Source organism: Rattus norvegicus, chromosome 8, assembly GCF_036323735.1.
Source record: "Rattus norvegicus strain BN/NHsdMcwi chromosome 8, GRCr8, whole genome shotgun sequence".
In the NCBI taxonomy this organism is placed as follows: domain Eukaryota; kingdom Metazoa; phylum Chordata; class Mammalia; order Rodentia; family Muridae; genus Rattus; species Rattus norvegicus.
The window spans coordinates 117,689,202-117,709,297 of record NC_086026.1 but is presented as its reverse complement, the minus strand read 5'-3'; the positions used below and the strand labels follow the sequence as shown (position 1 = coordinate 117,709,297).

General features: G+C 50.9%; 1 protein-coding gene across 1 annotated transcript in view; it reads left to right on the top strand.

Moving 5' to 3' along the window:
- Nucleotides 1-20,096, top strand: part of Bsn (bassoon (presynaptic cytomatrix protein)) — a 90,966-nt gene that overhangs the window by 45,115 nt on the left and 25,755 nt on the right. Inside the window, exons 2-3 of the mRNA NM_019146.2 lie at nt 5,428-5,836; nt 16,844-17,728. Of these exons, the coding sequence (NP_062019.2) occupies nt 5,428-5,836; nt 16,844-17,728 (1,294 nt within the window). The remainder of the gene's footprint in view (nt 1-5,427; nt 5,837-16,843; nt 17,729-20,096) is intronic.

Here is a 20,096-nt window from a genome sequence, read left to right as displayed (position 1 = left end):
TGGGAATGCAAAAACATGACAGGATCACATGATCAAAAAAAAAAAAATAGCAGGACACCTCTGGCCTGAAGACCGACTAAGGGGTGTTTCCTATGTGGAAACTGGAATCCACTCCTGAGGGAGGGACTGCAGAATCCAGGAGATGCACCCTGGTGCCCACCATTGCACGCTTCTCTGCCGGCGTGCCCAGAGAACACTGGAATGGCCCCAAAGGTGGGGGTCCTCCCACAGTGTTTACCCAGTTCTAATTGCCCATTACTGAAAGGTCAGCCATGAATTTTTGAAAGCCTTATTTGAAGCAGTGGGGTGCTTCCGGCTGCTCTGACTTAGAGTGTTCGTAAGGTCCCTCCCCTCCTGACAGACAGAGATGGCTTATTAATATGAGTCATTTCTCTTTCAAGTGTTCACCTGGAGGAGGTGGGGGCATGCTCTAAATGTTGCCATGTGGAGTCCACAACATGGTTTCCCTCTGTCTCTACCCTGGCTCCACTCCTACCAGCATTTCCTTCCTGTAGCCTCCAGTGCTAGCAGGCTCTTGCTGACTTTAGTCCCCAGAGCACTCCTGGCTGCTTCCCACCATGGAGCAGGCAGCCACCTCCCTCCCAGGTTACCCTACTGCGACCCAGTGTCTGTAGCATTTTTCACCGGTTCAAACAAATTAGTTGTTTGCCTCTCTGAGCAATGCACTGTGGATTATGTCTCCTAACAGTGGCGTGCATGGGACAGAAAGCCACAGAGCTCAGGTCTGGTGAGGGAAAGCCGGGCTGTTTGTCTTTGCACCCTTCCTGAAAGGCGCCAAGGGTTCCTTCCTGACTTGGCAAACAGGATTGGGCCAACAATATTTGTGAGCAGTTAATAGCCCCAAATGTTGAAAAGAAGGGAAGCTGAGAGAGACTGGTTGTTTTTCATATCCTTGGCCTTTTTTGGCCATCTTTAAAATTACTTATGGGCCTGGAGAGATGGCTCAGTGGTTAAGAGCACTGACTGCTCTCCCAGAGGTCCCGAGTTCAAATCCCAGCAACCACATGGTGGCTCACAACCATCTGTAATGGGATCTGATGCCTTCTTCTGGTGTGTCTGAAGACAGCTACGGTGTACTTATATATAATAAATAATAAGTCTTTAAAATGCATTTATCTGTTGTAGCTGGAGGGATGGCTCAGTGATTTAGAGCTTTTGCTACTCTTGCAGAAGACCCAGGTTTTGTTCCTAGTACCCACAGGGTGGCTCACAACCATTCTTTACTGCAGTCCCAGGGGGTCTCAAGCCCCTTTCTGGCCTTCTTGGGCACCAGACATGCACATGGTACATATACAGACAAAAAGCTCATACACATAACATAGAAATCTAAAAAAAGAAAAGAAAAGAAAAAGAAAAAGAAAAAGAAAAAAGAAAAAAGGAAAAAGGAAAAAGGAAAGCAGGTATTTTTAGTTTCCCCTGTCAGCTCCCAGCCGCCCCTTCAGATCCGTCCTCTCTCCAGGCTGACCTTCCGCGCCTTTGCTTCCTTAGAGCCGTGTCTGTCTCCCCTACCTTTCATTTTATCCTCACCCCTGCACTTCCCAAGAATCAGGCTCCCTAAGGGTGGGGGCTTCACTGGTGTCCTGTGCCCACAAGGTCAGGTCTTTCATGGAACAGGATGGCCTTGCATGTGGACACCTCCCTTTCTCTTTCTTTGCTCCCAGCAAGCTCGTTTTGGTGGAGACGTTTGTAAGTGACGGCTTGCCTAGGGGGAGAGCCTCCTCTGTCCCCAGGCTCTCCCTTCTGCTTGAGTTGCCTTGGGACCCGTGTCCAGATAGCCACGACTCTTGACCTCCATCATGGTGGGACCCTTGTTAAGCAGGAGGAGGAACTGTACTGGGTTTGGGGAGCGCTTGGGCTTTCATGGTATGGTATATGGGCTTCATGGGGGCAGCCATTTTCTCCTTTATCTCAGCCTCAGGTGAACAGACTTGTTCCTGCTCTCCCCGAGTTCAGTGTTGGCTGCTCTCCAAGATGGGAGCCTCTCTAATCCTATGGGTCATCAACTTCCTTCCTTCCTTCCTTCCTTCCTTCCTTCCTTCCTTCCTTCCTTCTTCCTTCCTTCCTCCCTTCCTTTCTTCCTTCCTTCTTCCTTCCTTTTTTCTTCCTTCCTTCCTTCCTTCCTTTTTCCCAACATAAGGCTTCACTTTGTAGTGCTGGCTATCCTAGACCTCTCCCTGTAGACCAGGCTGGCCTCAGATTCACAGTGATCCACCTGCCTCTGCCTCCAGAGTGCTGGGATTAAAGATTTGTGCCACTAAGCCCAGCTATATGGGGTCCTTTTCTTCTGTCTTTTTTCTGGGTTTTCCTCTGAGCCCACAAACGCTGTTGAACCCTGAATGTTTTCCTGGGCTACTGCTCTCTGGGTGACCTCTGTTCCAGAGAATTGCCTGTGACCTGAACTCACACTCTCCCATAAAAATATCTAGACCTAACTTGTAAGATTTCTCCTGCTCCCCCAGCGAAATCCTAAGTATTGTTTTTGTGTTTGCACTCCTCAGCCCTGACTGTATTCCCCATGGGGGATAAAAAGCAGCAATGTCTTTTAATGGATCTTTGCCCCTTTAATTCTGTGGATCATTTCTTCCTCCTCACTGAATTTCCTACCTTCATCATCCTCTCTGTGTCACAGAGCCCTAATGCACCTCTGTTGGTAAACCTTAAAGGCCCTCCCTGTGTTCTGTTTGAGCTTCCCAACTAATTCAGGTAATTCAAAGATGCTGTCAGGAGCAGTTCTAGGTGGTGGGAGTGATAATGATTGCACACGGCACTCTTGTGCCTTCCTCCGCCCGTGCCGAGCATGCTCTGACAGCCCTCGGAGCCTTCCTTAAGTCTAGCAGTTTGTCCTTAGTGTGGCGGTCTCCTCACCTTCCTCGTGACTATGTGTCTGGTGGTGATTTGTTTGCACATCTGTCTCTAATCTGGACCGGGGATTGGATCCCTGTCTGATTTGCTTTTTGAAAAATTCATTTTAATTAAATATTGAGTAGGTATTCATAAAGAGTATAAGACTTATAAAATATGTATACATCTAAAAAGTAACCACGTGCGCACCTGGAGACCTGACCTGCCTTGTAGGAATTTGAGAGCCTCAGGTATGCCCCACCCTGTAACATTGCCTTAGCATGTTGCCATCAAAAAAGTCCAGTCAGGAACCAAACAGTTGAGTGCCCCTGTCCCCGTCCACAAATGGAAATCTCACAATGTTTGGAATGAGCTTGTCTTTTGTGTTGGGCTGAATTCATAACTCTCCTCAGCTGAACGCTCTCGCGCGTTGTCCGTAGTCTGAAGGTTAGATATGCCTGTAGGATCAAAATCAGGTCAAAGGACCTAAAACAGAAACAAAGGTCAGTGTGGACAACTGAAAGGGAGACGGACAGGAAGAAGGAAGCCTGTTGTTAGAATCTATGTCTCCGTTGCTAATCTGCTGGTCTGTCGCTGAGCAAACTCCTTACGACATGTTCATAACTGGGCGGCATCACTGATGGACTGAGCCCTGCTTCCTGAGCTCACCCAACTGTTCACACCTCTTTCCGTTCATTTTTGTGTGCCCAGTGAATATCCACCCAGTGCGAAGCACAGTGCTGGTGTGCAGCAGGGAGCAAACCAGCCACATGCCTTTTCCTAGGTTTGTGCCAATTTGTCCCAGGCCCTCCGTATGCACAGAACTCCTAAAGAACCACTAACTTGTGATACTACATGTGAGGTGAAAGTCACTTTGAGCCAGTCACAGGTCCTATAGGTCCTATAGTCATAGTGGGAAGCAAAGCCATGAATTTGAGGCCAGCGTGGGCTACCGAAGTGAAACTTTTCCAGTGTCTCTGCAAACCTGATCTGTCCCGTGGCTGTCAGCAGCCACCCAAGGAATACAGGCCAAAGCCATCTAGAATGTTCTGGAAAGCAACAGGAAACTTGGTCTTTGACTTTTTGCATTCACCCTGGAAAAGACATAAATTAGCAGAAACAAACTTCAGTTGGTTCAAAGAAGGAACTCAGAGAATTGGACTTTAGCCTGAATGTTTCTTTACCTCGTGGGTCTACCTAGCTCTGCAGATAGGTCATTCTGGGATGGACATGCTGCCCCGGGCGCACTGGGCCTCCTTCAGAGCTTTCTCAAGGGTTAGACTTAAAGCCCCACCCAGCCTTACTCCAATGGAAAAAAAATAACCTTGCATCCCACCTTCTCAGACTTGGTTGGGTACAGGCTTGTTGCAGGGTCTCCAGAAGTCAGTAGGCAGGGCATGGCATCAGTGTCACCTAGAGGCTCCTTAACAGGCCAGTCCCTGGCTGAAGATGTCTTGCCTGTCTCAGTCACTTCATTTTGCTGTGAAGAGACATCATGACCTTGAGATTATTATAAAAGAAGGCATTTAATTGGGGCTGGCTTATGGTTTCAGAGGGTCAGTCCATTATTATGGCCGGACACATGGCAGCGTGGGGGCAGAGGCTGGAGAAGGAGCTGAGAGCAGCATCCTGACCTGCAGGCAGAGAGAGAAACTCTGAGCCTGGCATAGGCTTTTGAAACCTCAAAGCCCACCCCCAGTGACACACTTCCTCCAACAAGGCCATGCCTCCTAATCCTTCTAATCCTTTCCAATAGTGCCACTCCCTGGTGACTAAGTGTTTAAAGATATGAGCCTATGTGGCCATTCTTTTTTTTTTTTTTTTTTTTTCTTTTTTTTGGAGCTGGGGACCGAACCCAGGGCCTTGCCGTTGCTAGGCAAGCGCTCTACCACTGAGCTAAATCCCCAACCCCCTATGTGGCCATTCTTATTCAAACCACCACATCTGTTAAGAGCACTGGCTGCTTGCTTTTCCAGAGGACCTGGATTTGACTCCTACTACACGCATAGCTGCTCACAACCAGGGGATCCAGTGCCCTCTTCTGGCCTCTACACAAGCAAAGCAAAATGCCAATGAGCACAAATAAAAATAAAGCTCAAAAGTACAGTCCTAGGGTGGGAATATAGCTCAGTTGATAGAATACACATACACATAGCCCTGGGTTTGATCCCCAGCACTTATAAATTGGGTATCATGGTGCCTACCTGTGATCCCAGTTCTTTAGAAGTAGAGACAGGGGAAATCAGAAATTTGGGGTCAGTTTTAGCTACAGAGTGAGTTTGAGGCCAGCCAGGGCTACATGAGACCCTGTGTCAAAGAAGTCCACCCACGTGAGCTGCACTACTAGATCACTGACTAGACTCTGTTCTCCATCTACCCTACAGCCTGATGCCAAGAAGCTTGTCAGGGCTTGAGCACAGGGTACAGTAAATGGCGACTGAGATGATGTCACTGTACAAGAGAAAGGACAGTGATGGGGCCTGGGGTCACTCCAGGTTGGAAGGGACCTGTGTGAGCTACTTCTGTCAGATGTGTCTCTAACGACCACTTAAAATGTCATTTCAGTGTTTCCCGGAGACTGGACCCCAAGGAGCCCCTGGGCAGCCAGAGAGCAACTTCTCCAACCCCAAAGCAAGCTTCTGCTACTGCTCCTGGCCGAGAGAGCCCCCGAGAGACAAGGGCCCAAGGCCTGTCAGGCCAGGAGGCCGAAGGTCCCCGCAGGACACTGCAGGTAGACAGCAGGACACAGAGATCAGGACGGTCCCCCTCCGTGTCACCAGACAGAGGCAGCACTCCCACATCACCCTATTCCGTCCCCCAGATTGCCCCTCTTCCCAGCAGCACCCTGTGTCCAATATGCAAGACATCGGACCTCACATCAACCTCCAGCCAGCCAAACTTCAACACCTGCACCCAGTGTCACAACAAGGTCTGCAACCAATGTGGGTTCAACCCCAACCCTCACCTCACCCAGGTAAGGACCTCAGTCGGCACCACTTGTGTTTGACCGCTGCCTCAACAGCATCTCTCCTCTGCTCCCTTCCTTTCCTTCTACCAATCCTGACCACAGCGACTTCCCTTACCCACCAGCGCCCGTGAATCCTGATGATGGGGGTAGTGGCGGTGGTTCTGGGATGTGGAATCAGAGGTCAAGATCTGGCCCCAGGTCTCCTGAGAGATTCCTGTACCCTGAAAACTGAGAAGGAGCAGGAGCAATGGCTCAGCAGTTACGAACACCACCTGCTCTTCCAGAGGACTGGGGTCCATTTCCCAGCACCCACAAAACAAATCACAATCATCTGTAACTCCAGTCCCAGGGACTCCAATGCCCTCCTCACACAGCGTGTACAGAGACATTCTTGCAGGAAAACACTCAGAACTCACAAAAAATAAACCGAACCAAACCAAACCAAAAACCCTTTTAACCTGGTGGTGGTGGCATCGCATGCCTCTAATCCCAGCACTCAGGAGGCAGAGGCAGGCAGATCTGTGAGTTCGAGGCCAGCCTGGTCTACAGGGTGAGTTACAGGACAGCCAGGGCTACACAGAAAAACAAAACAAACCAAATAAACCAAACAACCCGAAAACTTAGAGTCTCAGAATAGAAATTAAAAAAACAAACAAAACCTGGTTTAATTACACCGTGGTGGGGCAAAAGAAAAGAACCACTTCTTCTGGTGATCCCTCTGTTAGAGGTGACCATGCATGCCTCTGGAGGCTTCCCTAGCTCTGGGTCTGCCTCTCCCCTTGACAGTCCTGCAGAGGGACACTCCTAAGAGGACCAGATTTCTAGCAGGACCTAGGAACTGCCTTCCAGCAGGGATCTGGACAGCTCCTCTCTAGGTTCGGTTCCAGCTATCTGAGGTCCTGAAGTGGTGAACTAGACTATCCTCTCCAATTTCATGGTAGAAACCAGGCATTCACAAGGGTAATCATACTCACAGAGGGCTATGCTACAGGACTAGATCCATGAGTTTAGCCTCTTTTGCCCCAAAGAACTGTCGATCCACATCGTCATCATGTTCAGGATGCTCTGTGTTGGAGGGAGATGCCTAACAGAGCTTTTGGGGGCTCCCTTTGGTGACCCAGAGGCTGGGTGCTCCTATGTGTTACTAAGTTGGGGCTATATGTTTGAAATACAGTTTATCCATTTTCTGGCATCCTTGTATTTCTCCAGGGGGACCCCTAGGAGTCTCAGCTTCTCCCCCCAAAGACTCTGCCCCGGACAGGATGCAGAGTAGCTTCTGTAGGCAGCCACTGGGATGTATCAGCAGCTGGGGTTGTTTGGACGAGTGGGAGGGGGATAAGTGAGAATAACTGTTAACAGGTCAGGGTCTATATCTGCCAAAGTGAGGTGCTGTGGGTGTGGGATGTGTGGTTTTTTGAGAGGTACGTGTGAGATTCCGAGGAAGGAGCTGTTGGTGTGGGGCGATGACTCAGTGCATTTGGAGTTGCTCCTGGAATGTGGAGGCTTCCTGAGGAGGCGTGCTCGCTCGTGATTACTGCATCTGTGATTAGAAACAGACCCATCCCTGCACTGATCAGTTAAGTAAGCGTTAGCTGTCCCATATTGGGAACAGTGTGATCAAAAGCTCACCTGTTGGATCCTACCAACTGAGACGCCACAAGCCCCTGGCCTCCCAGGAGCAGGAAGACTTGGCTGATGGTCCGTGTTTCTGAGGGATGGGCCCTCCTCGTGAACCCTTTGGATTTCCGACTCCATGAGATGCTCACTTGTGCTGCAGCCCTAGGTGGGGTGGGCGAGAAGAAAGAACCACACGTGGTGGGTATCCCAGCACCCCCTATGCCACAGCCTTAGTTAGCCTCCTGCCTACTTCAAGCCCAGAACCTTTAGCAAGATGGGAAGGGAGCCAGACTTTGACTGTGCCTAGAAAAACAGCAGAGTAGGAGGTCCTGAGACACTCAGTCCATCTGCCTCGTTGTGCTGGGCGGAAGCTGGGGCTCAGGGCCAGGAGGAAAGAGGGCCTCAAACTTACTGCAAATTGACAGTATTCGATGGAGAGCAAACATCTTGGCCAAATACTTCAAACAAATTCTGGGCTGGACAAATCAAGCAGTCCCTTAGCATGAGCTCCTGGCATCCTTGGGGCACCCAGAGTTCTAAGACAGCGATGAAAGCTGGCAGCCCTTCCCAGGCTGGCTGCTCCGGAGCATGGGAGAAGCCCCCTGCTCCACAGCACCACATTTGAAAACTGCAGCCCTAGTCTGTTGTACAGGCCCATGCCCACCGATGTTCTATTCTGCTGGGGCCTCCAGACACAATCTTTGCTTTCCCGGAGCTGGCTGTCCTGTCAGGGGAAGTCAGACCTTGGCACATTTTCCCGAGGAGTGGCAAAGCATAATGTTCAAATTGGTGCCATTGCCGTTTGTCACGTACTGAGAGCAGAGTCACCTCCCTGGTCACACCTTAATATGAAGAGGAAGCCACTCTACAGGCTTTGCTTGCCATCTGTCCAATCCGCCTAGGGAAACCACTTCTATTCTGCACACCTCTAACTCAGTTCAGGCTGGTCACTCCTCTGGAAGAAGGCCATGTCTTCTTGGATTTTTTTTTTCAGTTCAGGGCAGGTAAAGAATTTCACCTGAGGGCTGGAGAGATGGTTTAACAGTTTAAGAGCACTTTCTACTTGACACAAGAGCAGAGGACCTGAGTTCTGTTCCCAAGTACCCACAAGGCAGCTTACAGCCATCTACAATTCCAGTTCCTAGGGAATCTGATGCCCTCTTCTGGTCTTCGTGGATATTGCATACACGCGGTGCACTTAAGTGCATACAAGCAAAAAATAAAAAGTGAAATAAAAATAAATCCTTTTTAAAATTACAAAGATTTCAGCTATTAGGAACTGTGCCAAGAGACCATGTAGAGGGTTTCATTTTGGTGCCAGTTCTGTTTTTACCACACACAAGAAACCCTTGCTCTGACATCACGTTGGTAGTTAGAGGCCAGGGATGCTAACATTCTGTGCTGGGCATGGGAAGTGAGGGAGTGCTTCTCCTTGTCTCTTCCTAGAAGCAGGTGCCCAAGGACCAACCTCCATGGCTTTGCCAATGCTGCAGGTCCAGTCAGGCTGGTCGGCAGCCTCTCCAATCATCTGCAATAGGAAGGAGGCCATATTGCCTTTGTCTATTCTAGCAGTCTGAGGGAGAAGTCAAGGCAGAGCCATGTAGCTGCCGTAGAGGTGAGGAAGAGGAGCCAATGGCCTAGAAGTGAGCTGCAGGAGAATCTGAGCAGTGAGCCTCAGAGCCTCTCACCCACCGAGAGCAGTCCCGACAGCACACTGGCCCAGGCCTCCTGGAGACAGGTGTGTCCTTGGCCTGCGAGCCCCAGGAATGTGTGCAGTATAAGGTACAACATACGCAGGCTTCAGTCCAGGCAAGTTCTGCCAAAACACTTCCTCCAGGTGGCCACAGCCTGGGCCTCCCGTGTTCTTCGCATATGAGGGGTGTGAGGGCTGCTATCCCCACCGAGACAGGGCTTCTCTGTTTCACCCTGACTGGCCCAGAGATAGATTCACTTCAAAGCTCCACTTGAGAAAATTACCAAGCTGATGAGCTGGATCAACAGGTAAAAACACTGGATGCCAAGCCCGACAATCTGAGTTCAACCCCAGGATCTGCACAGTGGAAGGACAGAAGGTGTTTTTTGATCTCCAAGACACACACACACACACACACACACACACACACACACACAGACACACACACACACTCACAGACACACACATAATACACACACACACACAGACACACACACATTCACAGACACACACATAATACACACAGACACACACACAGAGAGACACACACAGAGACAGACAGACACACACACATACACACATATAGACACACACATACACAGACACATACACACACACATATATAGACACAAGCACAAATACATACACGTAGAGAGACAAACATAGACATACACAAACATGCAGACAGACACACACATATACACATACAGACACACATAACACATACACACATATATACACATACACATATACACATACACAGACTTATACATCACATACAGACATACAGAGAGAGGGAGAGAGAGAGAGAGAGAGAGAGAGAGAGAGAGAGAGAGAGAGAGAGAATATATAAAGAAAAATTGTTTGAAAGCACTAAAGAGGGAGAGAGTGTGGTCAGGACCTTATCTATTCCAGGTTTAGATGATGCTGAGGCCAAAGCAGGTATGTTTAACTTCCTGTCCCCCTACCCCTACCCTAATGGCAAGCCTTGGGCTTAGATGCTTACCCAAGGCAGGTTGTGCAAAGAAGGGAGGGAGCCCATGTAATGGTCTAAGCCTCTCCCTCTAATGCCTGCATCCCACTCCTTTCCCAGCAAGGGCCAGGGCACCAGATGGCCCGGGGGTGGTGCTATGAGCAGCACAGAACCCTCAGCCCTAGCCAGCAGCCTGTCCCCTTTCCTCTGTCCCCTCCTGGCCACACTGCTGCTTGGGCCAGATTCAGATGAGGAGAGGTGTCATAAGGGCATGGGATGAGTCCTTCTTCAGGAGGAGATGGCTATAGCCCTTCCCTCTAACCCTAAATAAAGTGGAAGTGGACCTCTAGGCAGGCTGGGGTAGGAAAGGGATCTTAACCACCATGTGCCTAGTCAGATTGCCTTATAGTAGTCACCTTGATTTAAAACAACAACAACAACACCTTTCAGTCAGTAAGGGAAGTCCTCCAAGCTACTACAAGCTCTTAGGGCAGCCAGCCCTGTTGCTAGAACATGGCCCCAGGCTGACTGATTTCAGGGGACAGGACCTCAGTTGGATCTGCAGGATGAAGAACAGACCCACTGGAGACACGGGAGAGACAAGAGTGCCACAGTATGGACTGTTTCATAGCCGAAGCCATCAGGCATGGAGAGCTGGCCCTAGCCACAGAAGAAGGCTAGGCATCAGCTGAACATGAGTGGGAAAGTAATCCAGAGCAGAAAACGCAGAGTTTATCCCTAAGACTTACATTTTTATATGTAAAGTCAAAGGAAAGAGGATGGAGACAGTGAAGTAAAGACGGCCAAGAAAAGGGGTGATGAGATGGCTCAGTGGGGAAAGGTGCTTGCTGCCAAACCTGATGAACCAAGTTCAACTCCCAGGACCTACATGGTAGAATAAGAGAGCTGGCTCTTGCAAGCTGTACTTTGACCCCTACACAAAAGCTGTGGTGCGTGCCCACAGAGGCACACACAAATAAACCCCCAAATTTCAAAACAAAGTTGACAGGAAAAAAAAAAACAAAACACAGAGGGAGGTAGAGAGATGGCCTTGTGGTTAAGAGCACTTGCTGCTCTTCTAGAGGACCAGAGTTTGGTTCTCAGCACTCAGGTAACTGCCTGTAACTCCAGCTCCTGGAGATTCCATGCCCTCTTCTGGCCTCCACAGGTACTGTCCATGCTCACACACATAAAAGTAAAATTAAAAAAAAATTAATGAAAAAAGAGACCCTGTTTCAAAAAAGTAAATAAATACATAAAGTCAAGCTAGGCACAGTGATGCATATCTTTAATCCAACCATTCTCCATGCAGAGGAGAGTGGATTTCTGAGGTCAAGATCAACCTGGTTTACAAAGTTAGTTCCAGGATACCCAGGTCTATTACTCAAAGAAACCCTGTGGTTAAAAAGAAAGAAAGGAAGGAAGGAAGGAAGGAAGGAAGGAAGGAAGGAAGGAAGGAGGGAAGGAAGGAAGGAAGGAGAGAGAGAGAGAGAGAGAGAGAGAGAGAGAGAGAACTCCCAAATTTCACATATACATTTACATGATTATATGTGTGTGTGTGTTTCTGTCCCAGTCTGTCTCTGTCTCTCTCTCTGTGTGTCTGTGTCTGTATGTCTGTATATGTCTGTCTGTATATGTCTGTCTGTCTGCTGTCTCTCTCTCTCTCTCTCTCTCTCTCTCTCTCTCTCTCTCTCTCTCTGTGTGTGTGTGTGTGTGTGTGTTTCTGGGACTCAACCCAGGGCCTAGGCACTAAGTACTAAGTATTCTGCTCAAGATAAAATTAACTCTTGTCAAGAAGTACCAGAACTTTGAATGGAGAAAGCCAGATGATGCTGGGAAGCCTGGGTCTCCATAAGCAAAAGAAAAAAAAACTGGGTCCTTACAGCAGCCATACATAATCCTTAGAGTGAACTGGACACTCACACATACAAGGTAACGCTTGAAAGCTCTTATGAAGAACTACAGGACAATCTCTTCCAACTTTGGACTTGTCTATGGTTTCTCATCTAAGACACCAAAGGCACAGTCAACAGAGAGAAAGAGTGCATGAAAACGTAAGATGTTTGAGAGAAAGTATTTGCCAAGCATACACCTCGTAGAAAGTTGACATATTCAGAACACACAAGCGAACCCTACAATCCAACCAAAAGACGCCAGGAGAGCACCAGAGGGTCTCCAGCTCTGAGACAGTAGAGCGTCTTCCTCAATACTGTGTCATGGGAAAGTTTAAACCCACAGAAAAGTTGAAAGAATTACATAAGAAAATCTAGATCTGTCTGTTACCTGAATCTTTAATTAGCCTGTGAGTCTCCTGGGTTTTTGTTTGTTTGGGGAGTTATTTTGTGTTTTGTTTGGTTTGGTTTGTTTGGTTTGGTTTGGCTTGGTTTGTCTTTTTGGCTATTTGAGTCTGTATCTCACTGTGTAGTCCTGACTGTCCCGGAACCCACTATGTAGACCAGGCTGACATCCACCTGCCTCTGCCCCTCCTGTCTCCCTGTCCATCCCTCTGTCTGGTCATCTGTCCACTCAGCTAATTTCTCTGTCAGTTTTTTGAAGCATGTTGCAAATACTAATGTACTCCACACTGACCACTCTGGCAGGCGTACCACTGTTAAATAGGACTCGGTGTTTACTGTCGGTTATTTTAGGTGAGCTCTACATATAGTGACATTTACAGAGTTTAAGTGTACCATTCGGTGAGCTTTGGAGAGCTGGGTCAGGCCTATGGGGACTGTGGACCATCTGCGGTAGCCGTGAAAGTCAGGTCAGTGGTGCCTGGGGGCCGAGAGTCAAGGACTTGGTAAGGAATGGCCTGGAAACCAACAGAATTCAAGAGGAGACATGAAGCCAGGGGATGGACTCCAATGGTCCTGGAGATTTAAAATAGAGAGACTGAGGCAAGTTCAAGGGGTGCAGCCTCTCTGCGACCGAGAGGAGTGAGTGGAAAGAGGGTAGAGACATAAGATCAGCTTGGGAGGGAAGGGAGCCCTTTCAGAGCCTTCTCGAAGTTCTAGACCAGCGACACACACCTACTCTCAGGGGTGACTCCATTCTGAGCCCCCCTCAGATCTCTGGGTTGGCACAGGCCTCTCCTGCCGGTCATGTTGACTGGGTCATATGTGCTTCCCCATTGTGCCCCTCTGTATAGGCTGATTTCGGCAGACAGGCAAAGCACATTGGTGGATGGGCAGCAGTGCGTGTTGGATACAGTGGGTGATCCCTATTGCTATTTGAATGTCCAGGCCAGCCAGACACCGGCCTCTCCTTGGTGTCTAGGGATCATAGGGGATAGGGAAGTGCTGTACTTCCTAATGAGACCTGACCAGTGACTCACAGCCCAGAAAGGCATGGAGTCACACTGGCATGGGGTCATCCCAGGGACCTCTGGCTTTGGTAGCAGCAGGGGAGTCTCATTTAAAAGCCACCTCTGTGATGTTTAAAATGAAAAGCATAAATTCAGTATCAGGCATGATGTCAGTGCCGAGTGATCCAGCACCGAGTGCTACTCTCCCAGTGAGGACTGGGGCTCAGAGGTAGGCGGCTCTCCACAGGAAGGTGAGCTGAGTGGTGGAGATCTGAAGCCCTGTTTTCTGCTACAGGGCCTAGCAGAGAGAAGTGGTCAGAAAACATGTTTCTTCTGGGGCTGTTAGATCTTTCTGGCAGCCTTCTTCCCGGGGACCGTCCTGTGAGGCCAGGTGTGTCAAATATGCCTGGACCCTACCTGAGACTCATAAACGCTGGTAGGTCTCAGGCCACTGATATCCTTGTCAGGAGGGACTGTGTTAAAGCCCTTCTCAGGGAATATGCCTCTGCCTCCCTTGCTGCCCCAGAAACCAGTAAAAGGAACAGCAGGGAGTGGCCACTGCAAACAGATCACTCAGATCCTTCTTACTTAACTCAGGGGCCTCAGGACCTGCTGCCCGGTCTCCTGGTCTCCTGGGCTACTTAGCTACTCTTCCACACACTGAACAGTTTGAGTAAAGGAGCAGATGGGAGACTCTTCTTTCAGATGAAGCTCTCTCAGAGCCAGGGATCACATGGAACCACGCCTCTGCAGATCCCCAGCATGTGCCTGGTAGAGCGGGCAAGATGGTGGAAAGCCACATGCCTGCAGCCTCTGCCTCCCCTCTCCCAAACTCTCTCCACCCTGCATGCCACTCTGAGCCTTCCCCTCTCTACTGACTTCAGGCACACACTAGGCTGGGGGCTGGGGGATGCATGGAAGGCTCTGCCTACCTTCAGAGCTGGTGGCTTCCCTGCCGACAAGAAATGTCAGATTGATGAACGTTGGTGCTGTCTACCTTAGGGCGGTGCAGGAAGTACGTCCAGCTCCAGCTTTGGCTCTGGGAAGATGAGGCATGCGATGCGCACATCTCCTGGGCAAGCGTCTGATCGGGACAGCAGGATCCTAAGGGTTTCCTGTCATACTAGCAGAGGAATTAGTCCCTCTAATTCTGGTGGACAGCTTAGAGGGTACCTAGGAGTCACAGGCGTCTCCTGGGCTCAGCCTCCTGATGAGGAACCATGATATGCAGCTAAGGAAGGCCGTGATTGCCACTGGTCTTGAGGCCAGAGTGTCTCCCACAGCATGGTGCCTGTGTTCCCTGGGGGACAGGAGGGGGTGAGTCTAGGTCCCCTAGCATGTCATGGTAGGGACCTTGGAGAAGGGAGAAGAGGCTGGGATAGGTCTTTCCCAACAAACCCCTGGACCTTTCAGCGGGGCAGAAAACAAAGCCTTACCAAGTTACAGAGAGCTACCAGGTCTGCCAGGGTCCTCCTTGGAAGGCCTCAGGAACAACGTCTTATCTGCCTAAGCCTGAGCCCAGGAGAGACTGGGGGAGGACACGGTCAAGGCTCCTCGCCGCCGTCTGGAAAAGACTGGATAGGAATAGCTGCACCCATCTGGCAGATGAGTCACTGAGGGGGGTTCAGCCATTTCTTGAAGAGGTTCTATTTTAGGTGAAATGCCTGTGGCTCAGCCTCGGTGATAGGAGCTGGGGAAAGGAAGGTGCTGGTAGTGAGTACAGGTTTTGGGTTTTGTTTTTTAAACAGTTGCTTCTGTTTAGCTGTCCAGACCCAAAGAATGGTCACCCGGAAGTCCCAAATCAGGAAAGTTACCTCCTAGATCCCAGGAAGTCTTACATAGGTGCACAACAAGATTGGAACACCGGGTGTGGTCTAGGCCTCTAACCTCCATTGGAATGTGTTTGGTGACAGCCAAACAGGGCAGGCCAGAGAACAGTCTCTCTCTAGAACACAGTCCCCCAGCCCCCAGAGTCCCTCATCAGTGGTGCAGAAGCAGCCTCCCCCTAAAATCCCACTTTGATGAGCCCTTCCCCACCTAAAATGGACTTTCTCAGAGGATACTAGGGACTGAAAGTTTTCAATATGGCTTTCTCCGTCCAGTGTGAACAAAGGTCCACTGGATTTTCAAAAGCACAGGGTGGGTTAGCAGGCAGGGTGAGCCCTCCCTGCCTCGGCCTCACTAGGTTTAGATTCTAGAGCTGGGTTTGTTCTTCTGGAGAGAGGGATATCCTAGTGTCTGCAGGGATGGATTCTAGACTCTGAGTGGCTGTCAGAGATGAGACTCGCAGGCACTGGGCTCCAAGCTGCCCAACCCAGGGAATCAGGAGTTAAATGGGGCTGCCAGGGCTGTTCTTGTCAGTAGCTATAGTTTCTGCCCTGGTGACCACAAGAGGACATTGCTAACTCATTTCAGACTTTGTTTCGTCTGCTGTGAGGACAAATACCTCTGAACATGCCCTCTAGGGTGCTTAGTGCAAAGGTGTGCTCAATCACGATATTTCCCCCATCTTTGGGTGCTGCTATTGGGCTGCTAGGACAGGTTGCCTGAGCTCAGGCTCCCCACCCAACAAGACACCCCACAACAGCAGAGACCCATTGCAGCCTTGGGGACCTCATGAGCTTTGAGGATCACTGGGCATAGCAGCAGACCCAGTATGTCAGGGAAAGAATCCAGGTGGAAGGCGAGGCTGGGGGGGCCTGAGGTCATGGGGAAGGGTTTCCTTGGTGTGCAGAGAAAGCCCTTAGAGGGGTGTGAGTCTATGGGTGGTATGCTCTGGTTTCATTTGGCAAGAAAAGGTAATGTCTACGTATGAGACTGGAAGTCCAAAAGGAAAGTCCGTTCTGTTATTCTTTTAGTACACAGGTGACATGAGAGACTAAGACTGGACCTGTGGCATGGCCACACGTCCATCCCTGCACAGATTCATGCCAAAGGGGAGCTACAAGTTTGTAACACGAACATCAGTCAGTATATTGATTGGCCCATTAGTGTGCCATTTTCCTTGTCCTGTGGTTGGAGGTGTGGTGCTTGCCTAACGTGCACAACGCCCAGGGTTTGACCAAGGACACCATAAAACAAGCAGTAGCAGAACCCCCAAATTCAAAGGAAAGCCAAAGTCTTAAATCAGTCACATCTCATTTGTGTTTCTCACTCACGCTGTCTGCTCTCGAGAGTTTTCCTTGTGTATCTGTCCCTTCTGTGAGAATATAAGTTCTTCCAGGGCAGGAATCGTATCATGGCTTCTTATTACTTCTTATGCTTTCCTCTCTCATGTTGCTCTTCGTGTCGCACGGTGTTTGTGTGTGTGCACGCGAGTAAGTGCGGGTCTGTCTGTCTATCCATCTGTCCGTCTGTCCCTGCAATAGCCTGAGCCCTGTGCACTCTGACCCCGACCACTCTGCTGACTGCTGTTTCCTCCCACAGGTGAAGGAGTGGCTCTGTTTGAACTGTCAGATGCAGAGGGCCCTGGGAATGGACATGACCACTGCACCTCGGTCCAAGAGCCAGCAGCAGCTACACTCCCCGGCCCTGTCTCCTGCCCACTCCCCAGCCAAACAGCCTCTGGGGAAGCCAGAGCAAGAGAGATCTCGGAGCCCAGGGGCCACACAGTCTGGTCCCCGCCAGGCTGAAGCAGCCAGGGCCACCTCAGTGCCTGGGCCTACCCAGGCAACTGCCCCTCCAGAGGTGGGGAGGGTGTCTCCTCAGCCCCCTCTCTCTACCAAGCCTTCCACAGCTGAGCCCAGGCCACCTGCAGGAGAGGCCCAGGGCAAAAGTGCCACCACAGTGCCCTCCGGGCTTGGTGCTGCTGAACAGACCCAGGAGGGGCTCACCGGGAAGCTCTTTGGCCTTGGAGCATCACTGCTGACCCAGGCAAGCACCCTTATGTCTGTGCAGCCAGAGGCTGACACCCAGGGCCAGCCTTCCCCCAGCAAGGGGCCACCCAAGATTGTCTTCAGTGATGCCAGCAAGGAGGCGGGTCCAAGACCCCCAGGCTCAGGGCCCGGGCCTGGGCCAACCCCTGGAGCCAAAACGGAGCCTGGGCCTAGAACAGGTCCTGGATCAGGGCCTGGGGCCCTGGCAAAAACTGGAGGAACCCCCAGTCCAAAGCATGGCAGAGCAGACCATCAGGCAGCATCCAAAGCTGCTGCCAAGCCAAAGACCATGCCGAAGGAAAGGGCTGCCTGCCCACTGTGCCAAGCCGAGCTCAACGTGGGTAGCAGGGGCCCAGCCAACTACAATACCTGCACTGCCTGCAAGCTCCGGGTGTGCACCCTGTGTGGCTTTAACCCGACACCACACCTGGTGGAGGTAAGAGAGCCGGGACGGGCACTGACCTGTGGGCGGGAGGGGGCGGCACTCAAAGGGACACATCCTCCACTTCCCGCTTCCTACTCGGAACTGGGGTAAAGGTCATTACTGGTTCTCACTGGCTGACCAGAGCTGTACAGCTGAGTCCTGGCTTGGGGGCCTTACCTGGCCGTCCCATTTCCAGCTCCTGAGAGCGTGGCCTGGATGAACAATGCCAGCCTCATCCTGAGGTCCCATCCTGCTCTGGGTCTATGACTCTCACATAAGTAGGGCGTGAAGACCCATGTGTCAGAAAGCTAGGTCCAATGCCCCAGGGGCTGAAGCTTCTCACAGTGAGATAGGCTCTGCCCCAGCACCCAGCTCCAAGCCCACCAGCTGGTATCTGGTGGCAATCCTCTCTCTTAAGGTCATGAGAGAGACATGTTAACTTGTCAAAGCCCTGGCCTTTCCTCCACGTTTCCCCCTGGGCAGGCCTGAGCTCTCCCAGAGGATAGGATGCTCAGAATGTTTGCCCCCCACTCCCATAGGAAAGTTTGAGAGAAAGCTAGAGTCAAAGATACTCTTTCTTCTGTGTCTCTGCTTCAGGAATGTGGACTGGGACCTGGGCAGAGCCAAATAGAAAGGAGAGAGAGGCCTGGTGTTAGGCTAGTGTTCTAGTCAAGCTGGGAGTCCCAGAAAGGCCTGAAAAATAGAGGTACCCAGGCAGAGCCAGACTACCCTGGGCTGTGACTGTGTCTGCTCATGCCTCAATCCCATTATTTCCTTCTCTGGCTGAGGACCACTCGTGTCTTTACCATGGCTACCTTTGGCATGTCCAAACATGATCTGATGATGATCATTGTCAGATCACTGGGCCAAGGACCTTTCTTTTGGGCAGCCACTAAGCCATGTGTGATATTCAGTTGAGTCATGTATGGCTATGGGACAGGGGACACAAGTCACCATTAGTCCAAGGTGGGACAAGAGGGAGAACATGGAGTTACCACCGTGTCTATGCCACCTTCTTCTAACTTCCTTGGCAAAGGTCTCCTTAAGAATCAAGCCTAGTATGGCTAAGAAAACTACTTGACCACCACCGGCCATATTTTCCAACATACGGGAAGGAGTAGCCCTGAGTAAGATGAATGGCCTCTTTATGTGAGACTCACATGGCCTTTCAGGCCCAACACTACTCCCTGTCCAAGCCGTAGCATCAGTGGTTCGCTGGAGGACATTTGGCCCAGCCAGCGTGGAGAAAAGGCTCTATCAGGGAGTGTCCACAGCCTGTTTCGCCAAGACACCTGTAGATGTAAGCTCACCACTGGTCTGATGGGGTGCTCTATCACCAAAGGCTCATGAGCCCTGGCTGACTTGAGCTAACCTGGTTTGGAAGCCCCGTACCCGCAAGAGACATCTCAGGCCATGTCCCCATTAAGCAGGATGTGCATAGAGGGAAGAGACACCGTCTATCCAGGATCATAAATGATCTTGACAGCTCCTTTGGCAGCCTCTGGGGCAGGCCACGATAAATGCTGAATCAGCCAAACAAAAGTGTTCCAGTCACATGGTGACTTGAGGTGACCCATCTGAATCTAATCTAGGCTTCTCTTTACCAGCTGGGTTCTAGCTTCCCTGGACTCCGGACCTTCTGCCTCTCAGCAGGCAGCGTTACCTACCCCCGTGCTCTGCTGCCTCACGCTCACCTCTGAGCAATCTCCTTGGCTGGTTCAGCCCTTGCCTCCGCAGTGCTCCTCCATAGTTCCATGGTCCTGAACACATGGCTGGTGGGGTCCTGGTCCTGGCTCTTCCCACAGTCAGTCGCCTGCCTCTCTGCCTGCGCTTTTAACAGCAGTCAAAAGGGGCTCGGCTCCCCTACCCCCAGCCCCTTTCTTTCAATCGCTCCATTGAAGCGCTGTCCTCAGAAGGGCTATGACTGCTTTGAGGAAGGTGTGGACCAGCAGCCATGATGCCCCTTCCTATGGAGGTCTTACTACCATCCATCGTCAAGGACCCAAGCCAGCAGCTCAGAGTCAGCCTCAAGTCCTTTCGGCTCAGCATCCACTCCACAGACCGAGCACCCAGAGCCCCGCACCCTGCTGTCACAAGAATCTGCTCTCCACTGAGTGGTCATAGCCATAGACCCCACCCGCGCCCCACTCCCTGCTTCCTTTTCCTTCCAGCCACAAAACCACACACTTATTAAAACTCCCTGCAGGGTCACCTGCCTTGGACCTTATGCATGACTGGTGGGGAGAAGCTGCTGCACGGTGTGACCCCATTCCTCCACCCCACCCCACCACACCACACCCCCCACTACACACCGGCATTGCTTCCCGGAGGTCTTTAACTAGGCCACAGCAGTCTTTGATCTCACCTCAGGGAATGGTCA